Below are 19,991 nucleotides of genomic sequence, written 5' to 3'. Positions count from 1 at the left end.
TGAAGTTATTATACATTCTATATTCTGAAATACTAAATCCAGATACGTTTTTTTCTTAAATGACATAATCCATTATCATGTTTATTTCAATTTGAGTTATTTGAATCAAATATTTTGATTGAAAAGTCGCTCCTTGTGGCTTGTCACATTTCTGCCCCAAGCCCTTCAATTGCTCTATAACATTTACCTTGTTCTGTTTGACTCTGCCTCAATTTTTTTAAAAGATAGAAAACTTTTATCTTTGGGTTTTTACGTTAAGTGAAAACAAAACATCGAAGTTCTATACCTTCAACCAAAATTTTATCAACTGGACTTGGAGCACTGGCAGTATCACTGCTGCATCTATCTGCCCGGTCGTCTTCATCACAACTGGACGTTGTTTCTCCGCTCTCTTCCTCATCTGTCACAATGGGAGGTGGTTTACCATCATGTTCGTTATCATCTTTATCACCCTTTAACTAAAAAGAGAAAAGTTAAAGTTAAAGAACATAAAAATAATTAATGACTTCTTCAACAAAACTTTAAAATAATCAACAATAAATTATGTTGATTTCTTTCCAAATTCAATCAAGCTGCAAGCACTATATATACCTCATCAGATGAAGAAGACAATACAAATAACTCCAATTCTGGTGTTTTAATTCGGAGTGTTTATTTTTTTAATTTAGTACTTACTGATACTCTACATACTATAGAGGAAAGAAAAAATCCTTCATTATATGCATTAGCAAATATCCCACAAATCATTCTTTACTAAGTCCACAAATGGAATGAGCTTTATCACTTCTGAATGTAGTGAATTTTGATAAGTAACATTTAAAAAAAAAATGTGTTAAAAGATTTCTCACTCTCTTGACAGCTACTGAGAGAAGTTAAAATGTAACACTCTACTTTTCAATTCTGCTGAATAAACATACCTTAAAAATTAAAAAGCATTTTTTTTAAAAAGCAAAATCTGTTTTGTAACTAGATTTTTACTAAATTTAGTTCAGAAGCAATAATAATATTCAAATAACCAATTTTTTTTTAAATACTAAGCACTTTTCAAAATGCACTCAAAAGGACAAAATAACTTTTCAGGGTCACAAAGGACAATTTAAGTATTCCTTTAGTTTTCAAAAATTCCAAGAAAATGACACCACAAACGAATAAAAGTGCGGCTCAAGTCAGGGAGAGAATTTCTTATCATTATCTGGCTTCCAATCATAACTTTGAGTGTTGAAACAAGCATATTTTTCTTATTGGGAAAGTTTTGGTTAAAATGACTAGAACCGCACTTTTCTTCAATTGTGATGTCATTTTCTTGGAATTTTCGCAAACTAAAGGAATAGTTAAACAGTCCTTTCTGACCCTGAAAAGTTATTTTGTCCTTTTGAGTGCATTTTGAAAAAGGGCTTAGAATTTTTTTAAAAAATCTGTTATTTTATTCTTTTTACTGTAAATGTATTTCAGAAATAAAATAATTTTACCATCACGAAACTTCACCTTATTTTTTCATATAAATACTCGGTACTAAAAGGGAAAAAACCTATATGGGTCATTCTTCAAAAAGTGTAACTTTTCTGTCACACAACAATGCTTTTTAATTTCATCAAAAATATACCTATTTAAACCTGTCAACAAATTTTTAATGATAATTTTTATTTTAGTATATATTTTTGGTACACAACATGTGAATTCTCACCTCTGTGGCGTGTCACAGACCTGGTGAGACTTTATGTTGCTTAATATGTTGCTTGTTTAATTAAAAGTATATATATATTTATTTATTATTCCTTTCACAAGTGTCTCAAATACTAATTGTTTAAGTATATTTAATTTTTTAATATTGTATTTTAGTTCATTTTTTTAGGATAAGTAGTCATGTCACACAAAAAAATGCTCACCTCCGTTACCTAAACTTAAAATGCCATTTCTCATTAACAGGTGGCAGTAATGACATCAAACTTTATTTTCCATGATACAAGGGAACCACCTTGTTTATTTTTAGCCATAGTTGAAGTTGTGACATTTTTGTCGAAAAACAAGGAGATAGATTTTGTTGTAAAACTTAGCGCGGTTATTCTGACTTCTCACCTCTGTGAACTCGAATTTCAGGGATGTAAAGTAATGTAAAAAGTGAACATGTTTTCATACGCTTGACATGTGCAGATTGTAGCAACAAAGAAAAAACGTATTTCCCTGAAAAATGTATCCATTAGACCTATATTCATGCAAAATTCCTCACCTCTGTAACAGACCATATCAATGTCATTATTTGTGAGGTGAAAATAAATGATGGAGGTTAAATACATCATCTTAGGCATTCTAACATAATTATAAGTTGCCAGTCTATTCTCAAATTTACTAAATACTATTTACTACTATGAAGAAAAAGGAAGCAAAAGATTTCGAAACTGAAAAATATTTGCATTCAAAAGTTACGTTTTCTGGAGAACAACTCATATATGTGTCTAAAACCTTAAGCAGTTGGCACTAAAATTTAATCCTTGTTCCTCTCTAGGATTTATGCTTGCTTCAAAGGAACCTTGATTCAAAATTTTCATTATGATTGGTTTTTAACACTCTTTTATTAGCTTCACCTGTATGTATGTATGTATATATGTATGTATCTTGTAACGGAATCTTTCAGCTCAAATTTCACCCACTTCCTGCAATCGGATTCTTTTGAAATTTGGCACGCGACCTCAGACCCAATGACAATGCAATATTCTATAATCAAATTAATTAATTAACTCTTTTATTTGTGAGTTTCCTCCAATTTTAATCAATATTTTGGCATAAATCCAACAATGTGAAAAAGGAAAAAATTTAAAAAATACATTAAAAAATGCTCGCAAAAATTATTTAAAAATATCTACAAAAACCTTGAATTTTTTTGCATCAGACAAAATTTGTTCCAATGTTCCATTTCAATGTTCAGTTCATTTTACTACGAAAGCATGATTTTTTAGTTTTTTAAACTATTATTTTATTAACATCACAGTTACAAGGCAACAAAATTTGTAACAATGGGTTTTATATTTAAACATTTAATGGGGAAATAACATGAAGTTTGCTATTTTCCATCCTAACCAAAATAATCATTTTATTTCAGAATTTTAATTTTTCAGCGTTAAGTTGCTTGTAAGATGAAGCAAATCATTTAGTGTCTAAGTGATCTCACATAAGTCTCTAAGTGATCTAGTTACTGAAATATAAGCAAAACCAGGCCTCAGATTACTTCGTGACAATTAGGAAAAGTATAAGTGCTTAAAAAACCTCAAAATACTTAAGATGAAACATCAATTATTTTCAGCACACATGTTATGATACCCAGATACTGAATTGGCATAATAAATTAAGAAAAGAATTGTTTATTGAATAAAAATCAAATTTATATGGAAAGCTTTTGAGGCTCGAATATTATTTAAATCAATTTAGCTATCAGTGAATCATAATAAAATCCATCTAGTTATACATGATATTTTAATTTTGACAACTTTTTTAAAACTATATATTGAAATCATACATACAGCCAAATAATTCAACACATATAAATTAAAAAATTCCCCAACAGTCCCTTTCAAATTAATTAATTTCTAACTTAATTCCACAAAATGCAAATAATTCTATAAAATTAACTCTACAAGCAGAAGAACACACAATTACCTTTTTGTATTCCTGAACAATATCTTCTAAACCAAATTTTCGTTTATAATTGAAGTAAAAGTTTCGACACTGATCTTTGTTTTTAGTTCCAACTAATTTTGAAATTGCTTCCCAGTCTGTTCCATGTTGACGAAGTCCATGTTTAGCAGACTCCATTTCTTCTTCTGTCCATCTGGAATTTTCACTAGGTTCTAGAAGGTGGAGAAAAATCTATTAAACCTAATATTTATTCAAGTACAATATACTATTAAATATACTTTGGCCCTAAAAACTAATTCCATAATACATTTTTTTGCTTCAACTACAAAAACTGAAATTTGAATTCACTATTTACAGTCTAAATTACATGTCCCAGAATAAAATAATTAGGATGTTACAAGTAGTGAGTAATGTAGAAGCCATGTGAGAAAAAATTTTTCTTCTATATAATTTTTACACACAAAATCCTTTTTCTACATTCTTCTTCAAAACAGCAATACAGTTGGTTCTCTAACGACTTTCTCTGTTTAAAGATGACTTTTCACGGTCCCAAATGCTCTACTGTAGTTTTAGAAACATTCTATTTAAGGAGGCATTCTGCTTAAAGACGATTTTTTCGAAAGTCGTTAAACAGAGAGCCAACTACATTTAACTACACACAGGCATAATCATGAGATTTGTATTACTGAATGCTCAGGTATTGAGTAACTAATAAAATTGAATTAATAGCAATTGAATAGCTTTTATGAATTATCTGTTACTGAGGGATTTCTTCGGGATATCATGGAAATACATAGGAAGATAACTAAAAAATGTTCTTTATAAACACAAAAAAAATTTTTGACAGAAATATCGTCTTTTCAAAATAGTCTTCTACATTCGATTTTATTTTTTTGCATTAATTTAACTGAATCATCCTTCCTCCCACCATTAAAAATTCATTTTATCATAAAATTTGATAACAAGTGCTTGAGGAACTATTTAAACAATTCAGCAACACTTTTGTGAGTCATCAAATACAGAAATATCAATCATTTTCAATGTGAATGAGCAATGAAAGTAATCCAATGCGCTTTCTACATAAAACCTGGAATTTCGTATGCCAAATTAGGCTACACTATTTCTCACAAGTAATGAATTATACACACATTTAACATGATACATGAATTTGTTACCTGGTTATATCAATTTAAATACAGCAGCAGATGGGAGGGGGGGGGGGCTCCCAAAAAGGTAAATAAATTTTACTATTTCATTCCTTATTTTTTGACTGACTTCTGACATAAAAGAAAATTTTTGCAGTTACTTAAAAATGACACAAAACACACAAAGCATGTTTTAATAAATGCATTTTAGTTTACTGAAATGTAATATTACAGTCTGAGTGGCAAAATACATTTAACTCACTGGTTTTAAATTCAAGGAAACTTAATATTGTGATTTCTTCTTTGATGGAATCAATAATTTATATTCTTAAAACTACGTAGACCAGGCGCACCTAGAAGTGTCATTTTGATCCAGGAAACTAATTGCGAAATAATGGATTTCTTTTTTAGCTTATAAAAAATGCAAAATGAAAGAAATCACATGGTACTTTTTTGGCAAAACCATAATCTTGAAAGAAACGTTACGTAATACCAAAATGTTATCTTAATTGTATAATGACTTTTAAGAACTAAACAGCAACTGCTTTTAATTGTATAGGATTTAGTATTAAAAAGGCTTGGAATGTCAAAGATATTTTATGTCCACATTCAAAGTACATTAATCGAGCATAATGTTCAGTACTTAAAAGTATATTAATTGTCCCTAAGGGACCCTAAAAACATTATGAAATGAACTCATGAAAATGGGGGGAGGGGGGGGGTCACTTTCTAATTTCCAGGGTTTTCTTCAAAAATTATTTGTGTATGTGCCTTGGTTTAAATACATACATATAATACAACCATGCCTCATAAACTGGATCTTATAGAAATGCAAAGACATACCACTTTCATTTGCGGAATTATTTTCTAATTTTCGAATAATCCTATTGAAGCAGGCCGAACAGCATTTATTCACATCAGTTGGAATCTGCAGTTCGGCTATTATGGCCTCTTTTGCCTCTTTAGGTAATTCGGCTAGTTTTCCAGGGAGAGGTCTTAATCGTTTCACTTTTCTTCTTGGTGTTTTGCAGGTAGGAACTGGACACCTGAGAATATAATTTTCAGTTAGCTTTTTAAGCATTTTAAGTATTGACCAAAAATGATATGGTTTGATTAAACATTTGAATTTGGAAAATATCACATTATTTGCTTAAAGTTGTAAATGTATCACCATAAAAGAAACACATTTTAATGCATAGAAGCACTTAAAAAAATTTACTGCAATTGGGAAATTTTAATACAAAGCAAAAAGCATGTATAAATTTTGTGTTTTCAATGCAAAAACAGTATATTAACTCCCCCCCTTTTGGAGAGGGGGAAAAAAGTTTTACAGACGATTTCAGCAAGCTTTTTTTAAGAAACTAGAGAAACAAACTATTAAAATGCAAAAGTGTTTCAAAATATAACATAGTTCTTTCACCATGATGAAAACTTGCTATAAATGGTATGAACTTTATTAATAAGTAAATAATTAAATTTAAAAATTTTAATTTTAAAAAAGAATGACTTTATTTTTTTAATGCAAAAATTACTACCCATAGGAAACTACAAAAATATCAAAATTTAAACAGAACTAGGTAATAACCTTAATAACAATTTGTTTCTTCAACTTTTCGCTTTGCCATTGCCAATGGCATGAGTTGCACAGATATAAATAAACATATAAATATATAATACGATTTTTCTCAGTACAGTCGACTCCCGCTACAACGCGATTCGACTCATGCAAAATGGCTATAACGCGAATTTTTCAGGAGTAACGAATTTTTTGAGCTAACACCAATTTTTTGTCCACAACACGAGGTTTTTTGGAAGGAAGTATCGGTTTCGTTATTGGCTACTAAATATTGATTTTGTGAATGTTATTACATCCCTTTAAGCACCACAGCGAAAGTTCCCTCGCCACACTAATCTACGCATCGCGTTGTTAGTGCATCAAATAACCACTCAACATCAAGTCATTTATTTTTTTCATTCTAAATATTAAAGTTGATGAAATATAATGGCACCTTAGTGGCATTTTAAGTTTGTGAAGATGGGAAGATAAAGAAAGTTTCTGATTTAAAAAAAGGGCTAAGATTCTTGATATGCTTGAACAACCACAAAACATCGACGGTAGCGCGACAATAAGTATGAGTGAATCTTTCATTACGTACAATTAAAAGTCAAAACAAAAAGATATCTGTAAAAGCTCAGAATTTAGTTTCAATATTGAAGCTTGCAGAGCAGTCTAGCAAAGTAAATGTTCTAAAAATGGAAGCTGCTCCTATATTGTGGATTAATAACGAGATCAGGAAGAAGGGCTGTTGCCACAAATTGAAACGTTATGAAAGAAAAGGCGAAGCAACCATATTTAAAAATGTATTAGATAAGAATAAATATCTGATCATGGAGCATAAATTATCACTATCTTCATTTTTTTTTTAACTCTTAAATATTGTCACTGTATATCTACTGCACAGTAATATTATAGTGAAGCATTTTATTACTACTTCATATTGTATACGTACGGTGTTGTTTTATTTTATGTCTTGCTCTCCCTTCATCATTCATTTTGTGCATCTTAAAGTATTTCATGTTGAATAAAAGTTTTTTATTTTTTAAATACAGTAAAAGTTCAGTTCTTTATGCAAGAAACTGTAGTGTATAGTTGAGGAATGTTTTAAAGCATTTTGAGGAGTGTTTATAAGTGTCTAAAGAATTTGGTATGTTTCTAAAAAATTTGCATGTATATATTTTTCTACAACGCGAAATTTCGACCTACGCGAGGAGTCTTGGAACGCATCCCTCGCGTAAGTCGGGACTCGACTTTAACTCATTTTACTTGGCAGTGAACATACCTTTTTCTGACAGATTTGAATCGACAAGAAGCGCAAACTCTCATGTCACCAACTAACTGACTTTCCTTGATTCCAAACATACTGCAATTTGACTTTGTAAGGGGACGTGATTGATTGAAATTGTCCAGCACCATTTTACAAACTGCACAAGGCTGAGAAGCATTATTCTCATCTAAAATATAACACATTGAAAAAAATTAAAAACAGCAAAAAGTTTACATTAAGTTTGATAGTTTAATGTTTTGAATAATTACACAAAGATTTAAAGAGTGGTGCCGAAATTGACAATTTTTAAAGTGGCACAGTTAAGGCACATTTGTCAAAACAAGCAATACACAAATAAATTAGTGATAATTCAATGTATTTAGATTGGCCTGCAATATTAAAAGCTCTAGCTTTAGTATTCAGAAAATATCATAACTGGAAATATTTTGTTTTGAGATATTCAAACTTGAATACCGTTTAAAGAAAATGTTTAGGCATATCTTATACTTAAGTAACTTACTTTGATGATCACTAGCTGTATCACTATCACTAGGCACATCGCCTTTATTCTCCATCAGTTGATCAATCTCTTTCTTTTTCCTAATAATAAACAAATAAAAAGATTTACTTCTTCATTGATAAAACAGTTCAAAATACAAATAGTTCAGAAGTTATGTCAATATCATGGACACACAAGTGATAAATCTTTAAATTATTTATTTTCCGTTGGTGAAAAAAAGATAATTACTTTTTAACATTTCCAATCTTAAAAAATAACTTTTTTCTTGTAAATTTGTTAATAAATTAACTTTCTCAATGAATTTTAATTAAAAAAGAGGAAGGAAGGAATTGTGAACAACATTTCTTCTTAATTGATTAACATTTTATGCTTTAGTCCACTTATTAATTTACAACAATATATACAGTCTTTATGCATCATTTATTTAAGGGGGAAATTTTTCAAGTACCTTTAATCATTTAATGAGTACAATAAATTGTTTCCAAACACAGTTCTAACCCCATAGAAAAAAAACTACATCAGCATTTCTCCAAAATCAAAAACCATTTGAGCTCAAGTATATATTTCAGCAACCTGAATAAAATTTGCTAAAACAGACTGGGCTTAAAGAAATAATTTTTGAAAATAATATATTTGTCTGAAAACCATCTTCCAAGAAGATAAAACTAGTACTACTTCTATTCCTTTCAAAAATATTCTCTGCTAGTCAGGCTTGGAGTAATCGCCGATTACGTAATCGTAATCTGCGTAATCGATTACATTTTTGTGTAATTGTAATCATAATCATAATCTGTCAATGGGACACTCGTAATCTCGTAATCGTAATTTTAATCAAGTGTTTCTTGCATAATCGTAATTGTAATCTAAGTTTAGATAATCGTAATTTTGTTCCGTAATCGTGTAATCCCAACTTGCTGAAAGTGAAAACTTTCAAGTTGCGTTTCTACAATGCTATGCAGACGATGGGATCTGGACTGAGGAAAAGATAAGACTTCAATAGAAACGTACAAAGGACTAGACAGCAGAGCCTTTAGGCCCTGCTGTTAAAAGGGCTTGTTGGCGAAGGGTCATAAACATGCCGCATCTTAGTGGGTTTTGTACCCTGTAGGTGTCATTGACAGGAACGCGTCCCCAAGTTGGATTGGTCATCAATTTTCCTTTTCATCTGTGAATGACAGACAAACAAGCGGAGCTACCGCCTCGGAAAGAGAACAATATCAACAGTGCCGTACAAGCACGTTTTCGTTTTGACAAAGTTCTAAAAAAAAACAGTTTTATGCCTTTGGTGTTTTTTTTTTACTTTCATTGGCGGAAGAGGAGGAATTTTGTCAAAAGAAGAGCGAATTTGGATTTGTACTTCAGTGCTCATTCACACGCACTATCTTAGCGTTTCTTTGATTTTTGTGATGACATCACTCTGGTAAGTGATTTTTCAAAATATTTTCACATCTAATTTAATCTTAAATTAATGCTTTATATTTCAATGCTGATACTTTTTAATAGGTATTTAAGAGAAAAAAGTTTGCATTTAAAGAATTTAAAAACATTTGTTTTAACCTTTGTAAAAACATTTGCTTTTGAAAAATATCATTATAAAATGTTTATGCATGTGGGGGAAGAAATAATGCCTGGAAATCATAGCAAAATTTATTATACTCATTTTTACTTTTTAAAGTGCTTTACAATTATATTGCTTTAAGAGTGTTCAAGCACTATCTTGAGGACCTCCTGACCAAAAATTTGCAATACTGTAATACGACAGTAAAAAAACTGTTGTCAGCACTAACTTCTAGAACAGCGGTTCCCAACCTTTTTCTCTTTGCGAGCCCCTTGGAACAGGCAAAAAAGTTCGCGAACCCCCTGATGTTGAAATTAGTAACATGTAAGAAACAATAAAAAAACAGCATGTTTGCTTTCCATTTTTTGCAGCATTTGATTGCAATAAACAAAAATATAATTGTAAAATATCATTAAGTGCAAACATTAATAAAAAGTTAAAACTACATCTACAAGAAAAATTATAAACAAGAAGTTTTATAAAGCAACTATTTTTTTTAAGCATACTTTAAATTGGGGAAAAAATCCTTAATGCGATATTTGTGGCTGTTTGACGGAACAAAGAAACTGAAAGTTTGGTTCAATGTCTGACAGTTTGAGTCTTAAATCAGGCTCTGCATTCAATCTGCTTCGGTATTTATCTTTGAGATAAGTATAGGAGGAAAATCCTTTCTCGCACAGATATGTTGTACAAAATGGTAATAAAATTCGGGTAATAATTTTGGTAATAATTTTTTGGACAAAACGGTATAGTCATTTCTTACACTGAGCCAGAAGTCAATTAACGAGAGCTCTTTAAAGGTAGTTTTCAATGAATTATCACAGGATAACTCGATGAGCATTTCCTTTTCAGGTAATGTCAGGGTATTCTCTAAGCATGGATTTCCTTCAAAAGGATTGCGTTTGAGAGAGGGACGTTACGCCTATTAGGAAAATACTTGTCAAAAGTTAGTTCAAGATGTTGCAGATGTTCACATACATTTCTTTTAATGCTTTCATCAAGTTTCATTGAGTTTTCTGATAAAAAACTACTAAGAGAAGTGAAACAAGAAAACTCACCCATTTCCAGGCATTGGATCCAGAAATTCAATTTTTTTACCATAGCTTCAATTTTATCATATACAACGAAAATATTAACAACTGCACCTTGCAAGGATAGATTTAATTCATTTAATTTTGAAAAGATGTCAGCTAAATATGCAAGCCTTTGCATCCAAAGAGGATCGAATATGCAAGTGGACAAGTGAAATGGATGATCAACAAAAAATGCTTGGACTTCTGACTTCAATTCAAATAAGCGTGTCAAAATTTTGCCACGGGAAAGCCATCTAACTTCTGTGTAAAGAAGTAAAGTAACATGAAGGCTTCCCAATTCCTCACAAAGCGCGTGAAATAGACGGCAGTTTGTGGCACGTGATTTTATGCAATTTACAATTTTTACCGCATCATTCAAAGTAGCGGATAATTCTGCGGAAATACGCTTACATGCTAATGCTTGTCTATGAATGCAGCAATGAGTCCATTCAATTTTCTCGTTGATCTTCTTTACTCGCACCACAAAGCCAACAAATTTTCCTGTCATTGATTTTGCACCATCCGTGCACACACCCACACACAAAGACCAATCTATTCCATTTTCTTCAAAGTAACTGTTGACCAGTTCGAAAATTGCTTCTCCAGTTGTGTTGGTTTTCAAAGGTTTTGCAAATAGTACATCTTTTTTAATTGTATCATTAAAAATATACCTAACATAGACAAGTAATATTGCAGCGTTTGCTACATCAGTCGACTCATCAAGCTGGATCGCAAAATTATTCTCTTTTATTCTATTCACAAGTTCTTTCTCCACATTACTTGCCAAATCAATAATTCTGTGTGATGCTTTGTTGTTTGATAGCGGAACCAGGTCAATTTTTTTTGCTGACTTTTCTCCCAGCATACACTTAGCAATATCTTTAGCACACGGTCCAATTAAATTTTCTGCAATTGTATGTGGCTGTCCAGATCTTGCAATTCTATAACTGACTCGATATGAAGCTTCAAGGACCATTTTACTATCTTCATTGGATTCTAACAGGAACGTAGAGACGCTACACTTTTTATTATATTCCAATTTTCTTTTAAAATATTCGATAGGTTTGTCCTTGTGTGTCGGATGCTTTGTTTCGAGGTGTCTTCTCAGAAGTGACGGTTTCAAACTGCTGTTCGCTATAACTTCCTTGCAGAGAAGACAAAGCGGTCTAGGTTCAGACTCTTCTCCAGTAAAATAAAAGCCCATTTGTAAATAGTCACTGTCATATTTTCGCCTTTTTCCTTTTTTCTCCCCTAGTTCACTTTTCTGTTTAGTCGGGGGAGGCGGCAGTTCATTACAGCTATCTATTTCAATATCCTGTGTTGATTCGAAAGTTACTGCTGATGTTGAGGGTTGATCGATTGACTGCTTGTCCATTTGTCGCTCAACCAAACTACCAGTTTTCAACCATCGATCCATAACAGCAGAAAGTTATTAAATCATAAAAATTACCAACACGATTATAACTTCACAAACAGAGTAGCAAGTTCATGTAGCAAAACCAATTGCAAACAAAATCACTTGTTTTCAAGCATCTCTAAAGTATCTCTAAATACGTCTGTTAACAACTATTTCCCCAGAACTATGAGCATGCTGATGTTATATATTTTTGAAAACGAACAGATGGGTAAAATCCAGTAATAAATTTTAAGTTTGGAGCCTTTTGCTGTCATGTCTGCTATTCGATGACTGAATTCAACGGAAATTCCCGAGTTATATTTCAACCAGATTAGAAATAATACCCCTATGATGCATTGTTTGAGAATTCTTTATTTTTTTCGACATATGTATATTATGTATATTGTTTGATTGACTCCACGCGATGGCGCCTTTTTAAGGTCATCGTGATCCCCGCCACAGCTTAATACAACGTTTCTGCATGGCGCCTCGCAATAAAGAAGGAAGGATATCTCTTTTTGTTGTCTATCAAAAAAAAAAAAAAAAATGAGAAAATTTCTTTTTAACCAAGATTATAAAACCGCTGAAAGATTTTTTTTTTTTTTTTCTTGAGCTTAATACAAGAGTCTGTCGCGTTTTCAAATTAAAAAAAAAAAAAATTTAGTAACTATGTGTGCAAATTGAATATTTTATAATTTTTTACCAAACTAGGAAAAATCCGCCATTGCATCGAAATTTTCGCGAACCCCCTTCCTGCACCTCGCGAACCCCTGGGGTACTCGCGAACCACCGGTTGGGAACCTCTGTTCTAGAATGAGTCACTATGAAGAATCAGAAGCATTTCAAGTGGCTTCATTTTTAGACCCAAGGCTCAAATGCAACTGGTACGATTCAAGCACAAAAAATAAAATAAAAGAAATTATCGAGGAAGAAATAATGTCTAACAAAGACTGTCATAACATTTGCACTGAATCAGAAGATAAGGACACAAAAGATGTGTCACCAAAACAGCCTGCAAAAAAAAAGGAAATTGTTCGCATTTTTAGAAAAACCAGCCAGCACTTACAATAATAATAATTCTTTAATACAGGAGAAAATCGAAAGCGAAATAAATGCGTATGAAACTAGCGTACCAAATGGGCATAATATTGATCCCCTATAATACTGGGGATCCAATATTCATGTATACCCATTACTGAGCAAAATTGCTCCCAAGTACTTGTCAATTTGTGCATCATCTGAACCTGTTGAGCGGTTATTCAGTATTGCCTGAAAGTTTTATACCTCACAGAGAATGAGGATGAAACATGATACATTTAAAGCATTGGTATTATTAAAATGCAATAAAAAATTGTCTTGATTGCAGTATTTATTTTGAACATTTATTTTCCTATCATTTATTTATACTATTTGAATATATTTTAATACTATGCATGTTTTGCAAAATTAAATACATAGGGTTTTTTTTTTTCAAAAATAGGTTGAATTAAATAATATTATAGCAAATTGTAGAGAATAGAATGTAGAAATATAGTACATAAATTTTAAAAACCGTATTGGTTGTATGAAAAATAATAATGAAAATTTAAATCATGTACAAAATGCATTATAATGTGGCAAGTCATTTGGATATGGGACACCTAATTACCTGTGCAGGATATATGGTCAAAATAGTTATGTAGCATTTAAAAGCACAATCAAAAATCATAATTTTTTAACTATGACATTGTTGCCGCAAAATAATAATGAGAATAATATAGTATATGTGTGCATGTATTTTCCTCTCACGAGTCTGTAATCGTAATCAAAATCGTAATCGGCACATCATAATTGTAATCGATTACATTTTTGACATAATCTAATCGTTGCTGTAATCGTAATTACGTTTTGGCAGAGGATTATAATCGTAATCATAATTGTAATCTCCTATTTTTCGAGCTGGTAATCATAATCGTAATCGATTACATTTTCTCGTAATCAACTCCAAGCCTGCTGCTAGTGAACATGACAGCTGCCAAAGATTTCAGAGCTGCATTGTTTCATTCAAAAAGAAATTATAAAACAACCTTATTGCTTAAAAAACAAAAGTCAACAGATTACTGTAGTGGTTAGATGCTGGTCTCTTGCACCCACATGTGCAGTTTAAAACCTGGATCCAGTCGGAGGATTTTCAAAATGCAGAAAATTGACAGCATCCATGTCATATGATTGTGTGGTACATAAAAGATCCCTCGAGTACCCAAAAAAATTTTTAGTTTTAAAATGTGTTGTCAGCACAAAATTTTCGGAAACGGCAACCCAAAATTTTCAGAAATTTCCGATCACAAACATCTCTGGAGTACTTGCTTCACTTGGAGTGCTCTTGGTAAAATTAAAATCCTAGGACAGTTTCCCCTCAAACAGAGCCCGGGTGCTTCGGTGTGGAAATTAGGCGGAAAATTTTTCAAAGCAATGTCATCCGCTGATAGTGGCACTACATAAGAAAAGGATGCTATATCGGGGGATCGCACTAGGTCTACAAAAGGTGATGCTGTAACGCAGTCTCATTAGAAGAAAAAACTAATAAAGCGTAATAACAGCATGCTTACCTGATGTTGTTCGGCAAGCTTATCTTCACGGGCTCTTTATTCTCACTAGTTATGTCGGATAATGGAGTGTCCATAAGAGTAGATGATGAAGGAACATCGACTGCAGTTGTCGTGACAATATCACCAGATTCAGAAGACGCAATACAATTGGTTAGCAAGGTTGTAGTAGCTGTACTACATTCCATTGAAGCCTGAGTATTCATTTCTATGTTGGGAATCAATGAAGTGTTTGTTGATGAAAAAGCCAGTGCTTTAGCATCTTCCTGTTGCCTGGTTGTAACTCCAGTACTCTGGTTAAAAATTAAAAAATGTGAAAGAAGTGAGAAAAAAATTTAACTAAGTTATTTCCAACATATATAACGGAAAATTAACTACCCATGTCTGTGCAACAAAAAGAATGTATTTGGTTGGGATTGATTCAAACTGTTTCTGCACTTTGACACATTAACTAAGAAATAATATACAATTATTTTTAGAGAAACTTTTGTTTTAAACTTCCACTGTAACTCATCCATGTTTGGAGTGATTCTCCATGAATGAGTTTGGTTTCTTTTACAAAACACTTTTGAAGACAACAATTTAAAATTTTTCCAAAATTCTAAAAATTTTCAAAAACATTTAGATTTAACTTATGCTTTGCATGATGCGTCAACTTCCCCCAGGAGGGAAAAAAAATATTTATTTCTATTTAAAATTAGAGTAAAATTGAGGAATGATGTAATGAACTTTTCAACCTTGAGTATTTATTCTATCAAATTATGCACTTTTCCCCCAATTTCCTTGACTGTTCGGATATTTTTCCATTTTTCTTGAACCTTTTTCAAAATTTCTTGGCTTTAATTCCAATATCCCCAACTATTTCAAGTATTCCCTAACCTTACCAGAACCATATCGCAAGAAACGTTGGCATTTTTTTTTTTTTTTTTGAGGGGGAGGAGGAGGTTAATATTCAATAAATGCATGATTTTATTTATCTTACTACTAAATAAAAAGTAAACAATAAATTTACTTGATATTGTTTATGATTACTTTTTAAGATCTATTAAATTTTGCTCACTTTATTTGTGGTATAACTTCCAGCAGATACACAAAATCTGTGCACGTTCTATACTTATGTATGCTCAAAAAAACTTGGACAATTAATCTTTATTTTTAAATATCATTTATAGTGATAAGTAATATTTTATGAAAAATAAATTTTTTCAGCCGTGATCTTCTTTTATGCTAACCCTATACAATTAATTTATTTTACACAAGAAATTAAATTTCATAATTACTTTAAAATTTATTCTATTCAATCAAAAATGTAATAAAATTAATGTATATAAAAAAAAACAATTACTTGTGATGGTTGCTGTAATTGCTGACTTTGTGGTGCCTTTACTAAAGCTCTTGTTCTTTTCCTAACACTATGTTTTCGTAAAAGCTGTTTGTAGTTCTCACTTTTTTTAGACAGGTAATAGTACTGGACACAATCTGACACACTCTGAAATACAAATAAGAAGCAATATATTTGACTGTACAAAAAAAGTTCTTAAAAATCTATTCAAAGTGCTACAGGCAAAAATTCAACATATTTAGCTATGTAGTCTCTTGAATCAGATCATTAATTTTACATACAGTCGAGCCCGCTTATTAGCATATCGTTTAAAAGAATATCCCGTTTAATACAATACATTTTCAATGTACCAAATCAATATAATGTGTTATTTTGCTCCTGGCTAATGGAATATCCCGCTTATTAGAATATTTTTTCGAGGCAAAATGGCTATTAAGCGGGTTTGACAGTACTTGTTTTTAAATTAATACACCATTCTGCTAGATATAAAGTCAGGTATTCAAACATAAACAAACAGATTGGCCACATAAATTTTGAAAATAGGCTTCATATTATCATGTGGTCTATTAGAAATATAGTCAAGCCCGATGAATATCGGTTTTAAAAGTATCCCGCTTACTGTAATAAATTTTCAATGAGCAAAATCATAGTAGTTTGCCATTTTGATCCCGCATAATGAAATATACAGCCAATTCGAATAATATTTCGTGGCAAATTGGCTATTCCATTAAGCGGGCTCAATTGTGCATGAAAATTCATAAAAGTTATGTACAGCAATTTCATGTCCATGAGTTTTATTACAAACTAGTGGTACCCAAACGGCTTTGCCCATAGTAGAACATTAAAAGGTCTTTTGGTTCGCCTGTATATTTACAAATAATGCATGGTAAATTTCTTGCCAATCGGCTTACCCATGTTACAGTTGCACGTTATGATAACTTGGAAATTTACTCGTCCATCTTATGACAATTTTGCTCAGTAAAATTTTCTGAAAATTGGAATATAAAAAGAACAAAATCGAATTTTTGAAAAATTGCCCCATGCTACAAACTAACTTTGTGCCAAACTTCATGAAAATCGGCCAAACGGTCTAGGCGCTATGCATATCACAGAGATCCAGACATCCATACAGAGAGACCTTGAGCTTCATGATTAGTAAAGAAACCAATATGTACTAGTTTTTTTAGTTATCAGTTTTAATTTTTGTTATGGGCTGCTTGACTGACTTAGTAACTTTTAATGGGACATATAGTGCCTTTATATTTTCAAATTGAAACTTCAAGGAAATAAAATATAAGTTATTGTAAAAAATAAAAAAAAAATCTAAAAATTAATTTAAACTAAAAAAATCTTATTTTCATGCAGGATGCAGAAAGATAGTAAACTGAAAATATTATATGGGCTCCCTAACTTGCACATGGAAAACTGGGCTTGTGTTGTTATACAGCCTTTCTAAATTCGACTAGCAATCTTCAAACATCTGCCCGAGTTTTAAATATTACTTATTATTTCTTAAACAATAGACAATAAATAGAATGCTGAGCAATAATACAAAGGTACTTTTTACAAGCATAGGTTTTTCCTAAACATTATTCTTTAAAAAAAAAAACACTAAGTAATGTGTCTTCCACGAATGATGTCAAGCTTTACGAATTATAGGAGAGGGGTTTATGAGATGGTGGTGGCTTGTGACAAGGAAGAGAGAGGAACAGGAAGTGACATCACATTTTTGTTGAAATGAACATTATTTATTATGATATGTGAATGCAATACAGCCAGTGGCGGATCACCGCATAGGCGCATGAGGCGAGTGCTGGGGCCTCCAGCAAAGCAGGGGGCCTTGGAGCCGCGAAGTGTCACATCCTCGAAACCAAATTTATTTATTTATTTATTTTGAGGATATGCCATAGAGAGTCATAATTTTGAGTGGAAAATGATCAAAACTCATGGAAACTGACAGATAGTCATGGATTTTAGGCGCGGGATGATTGCTCCCAATAGGACCCCTGCGTTTAAGGTGGCCCCAGACTTAAGGTGCCTTTGTTTGGATTTTTCCAGGAGAAAAAAAATTGGGATATTAAAAAAAAAAGTATTTTTTTGTTTGTACGAGGTTCAAAGTTTCAAAATATATTTCTTTCTTTCCTCCGGAATGCTTCATCAAAACAAGCAGCATATTTCGTCCCAGGCCCGGATCTGTAAATTTTGGGCCCCCTGCAACAAAATCTGTAGGGCCTGTCCCCCAAAGGCCAGCAGTGTATAATTGCATCGATACTAAGTCTTAATGCTAGATTTTTTTTTTTTTTTTTCAATTTCTTGAGCCGTTGGGTCCCTTAAGGACGTGGGGCCCCCTGCACTGCGGGTACGCAGATCCGGGCCTGTTTCGTGCTCTATAATCGGCAAGTGAGAAGAGTCTTCTCTTTAACTTATTGTACCGTAACTGCTGCTGTTGATGTCAAATGCAGGGTCAGCGAAATAGGTGGGCAAGGCGTTCCCTTAATATTTTTTGTTTGGAAAATATTCAGAAAAATTTAGTCATTTTACTTTTCAAACTATATATTCTAATTTGAACTTCTTTGGTGAATTTGGTTCTCAGTTGTCAGGATAAAAGAAAAGTTTCTGTAAATCGAGAAAGAAAAATCAGCGGGCAACACACATGAATCTTTGACCTCGCGGCTTCTTCTGGGACACTTGCACGGTTTCATCATTGCGGGAGGGGTAGATCCGAAAACTCCCACTTCTTTGTTCAAGTCCCCAGGAAAGTGGGGTGTTAAGATAAGATGTAACAAAGGGCTCAAGGCTGTAAACTAGTGGGGAAGCAGAAGCATTACAATTGCTCCAGTTTCACGTCAGTATTCTATAATGTATTGCAAAACCAGGGGGTTTTGAACTTAGGAAAATGACCGCGACAGCCATTTTCCTCTCTTTATACTCGTACATTTCAATCCAATTCAGTTCAGAGTTATCTTGTTGTCTTGTCACAATGTTTAGCTTCTTTCTAGTTTTCTAATAAAAGAACACTGGAATTTAGGTGAGCAAACAAACTTTTTTTTTCTGTTGTGCCTTACTTAGCAGTTTAGTTATAAATTAAAAAACAGAATCGTTTTGAAACAGCCGAAGCGTTTTTCTTTTTGATGCACTGCTCCTACGCATCATTTTTTACGATGCTAGATTTTTCCTATTTTCGATATAAACTATTCGCCCTATGTAAGCGTAAGCAGGGAAACCAGTTTTTTCCCCTTAGAGAGTTATCCATAAAAAATAGTGAAGTAAATTTTTATAATTTGCTTTCAACTGTAGCGTAGGGTGTTTGTATATCATATTAACCAAGATACAGTGTTCCTTGATTAGAAGGCATGAATTTACGTAACAGAAGTTGCTTACATTCGAAACTTTTTTTCCCGTTTTTGAGTTGACGTAATGCATGGTGTTGCTTTCGTCAAGCTGATACCGAATTAAACTTAGATTCACCAATTTTAAGTGTGTTTTCTTTTTCCAGAAATGCTTAGGAATGGGCAAAAAAAAAAAAAAAAATAAATAAATAAATAAATAAATAAATAAAATAAAAAAATAAATAAATCAATAAATAAAAAAATAAATAAATAAAAACAATAATAATTTGAATTTTGATTTCTTAAGTTCAAATTGTGTTTTTCGCAATCACGAGTGTGTGTTTGTGCAGGCATGAGTGTGTGGTTATGTGTGTGTATGTGTGTATAGGTATATGTATGTACGCGTGTGTGTTTGTGTCTGTGTGCAGGCATGAGTGTGTGTGTAGGTGTGCATGCATTAGTGTGTGTGTGTAGGTGTGTGTACGTATGCGCGTGGGTTTGTGTCTGTGTGCATGCATGAGTATCAGTGTGTGTGTGAGTGTGTGTATGTACGCGAGTGTGTGTGTGTGTGTAGGTGTGTGTATGTAT

The 19,991-nt window shown here is 32.2% G+C and overlaps 1 protein-coding gene across 2 annotated transcripts in view; it reads right to left on the bottom strand.

Moving 5' to 3' along the window:
• LOC129225544 (nuclear receptor corepressor 1-like) overlaps window positions 1-19,991 on the bottom strand; it is a 141,101-nt gene that overhangs the window by 11,558 nt on the left and 109,552 nt on the right. For both annotated transcript variants that reach the window (XM_054859989.1, XM_054859990.1), the window contains exons 14-20: window positions 16,078-16,221; window positions 14,736-15,025; window positions 8,121-8,200; window positions 7,616-7,787; window positions 5,619-5,821; window positions 3,652-3,842; window positions 287-458 (exon numbers count right to left, since the gene is read on the bottom strand). In XM_054859989.1, coding sequence (XP_054715964.1) covers window positions 287-458; window positions 3,652-3,842; window positions 5,619-5,821; window positions 7,616-7,787; window positions 8,121-8,200; window positions 14,736-15,025; window positions 16,078-16,221 — 1,252 coding nt within the window. The remainder of the gene's footprint in view (window positions 1-286; window positions 459-3,651; window positions 3,843-5,618; window positions 5,822-7,615; window positions 7,788-8,120; window positions 8,201-14,735; window positions 15,026-16,077; window positions 16,222-19,991) is intronic.

This window comes from Uloborus diversus, chromosome 7 (genome assembly GCF_026930045.1).
Source record: "Uloborus diversus isolate 005 chromosome 7, Udiv.v.3.1, whole genome shotgun sequence".
Classification (NCBI taxonomy): domain Eukaryota; kingdom Metazoa; phylum Arthropoda; class Arachnida; order Araneae; family Uloboridae; genus Uloborus; species Uloborus diversus.
This window is presented reverse-complemented; position numbering and strand designations above follow the sequence as displayed.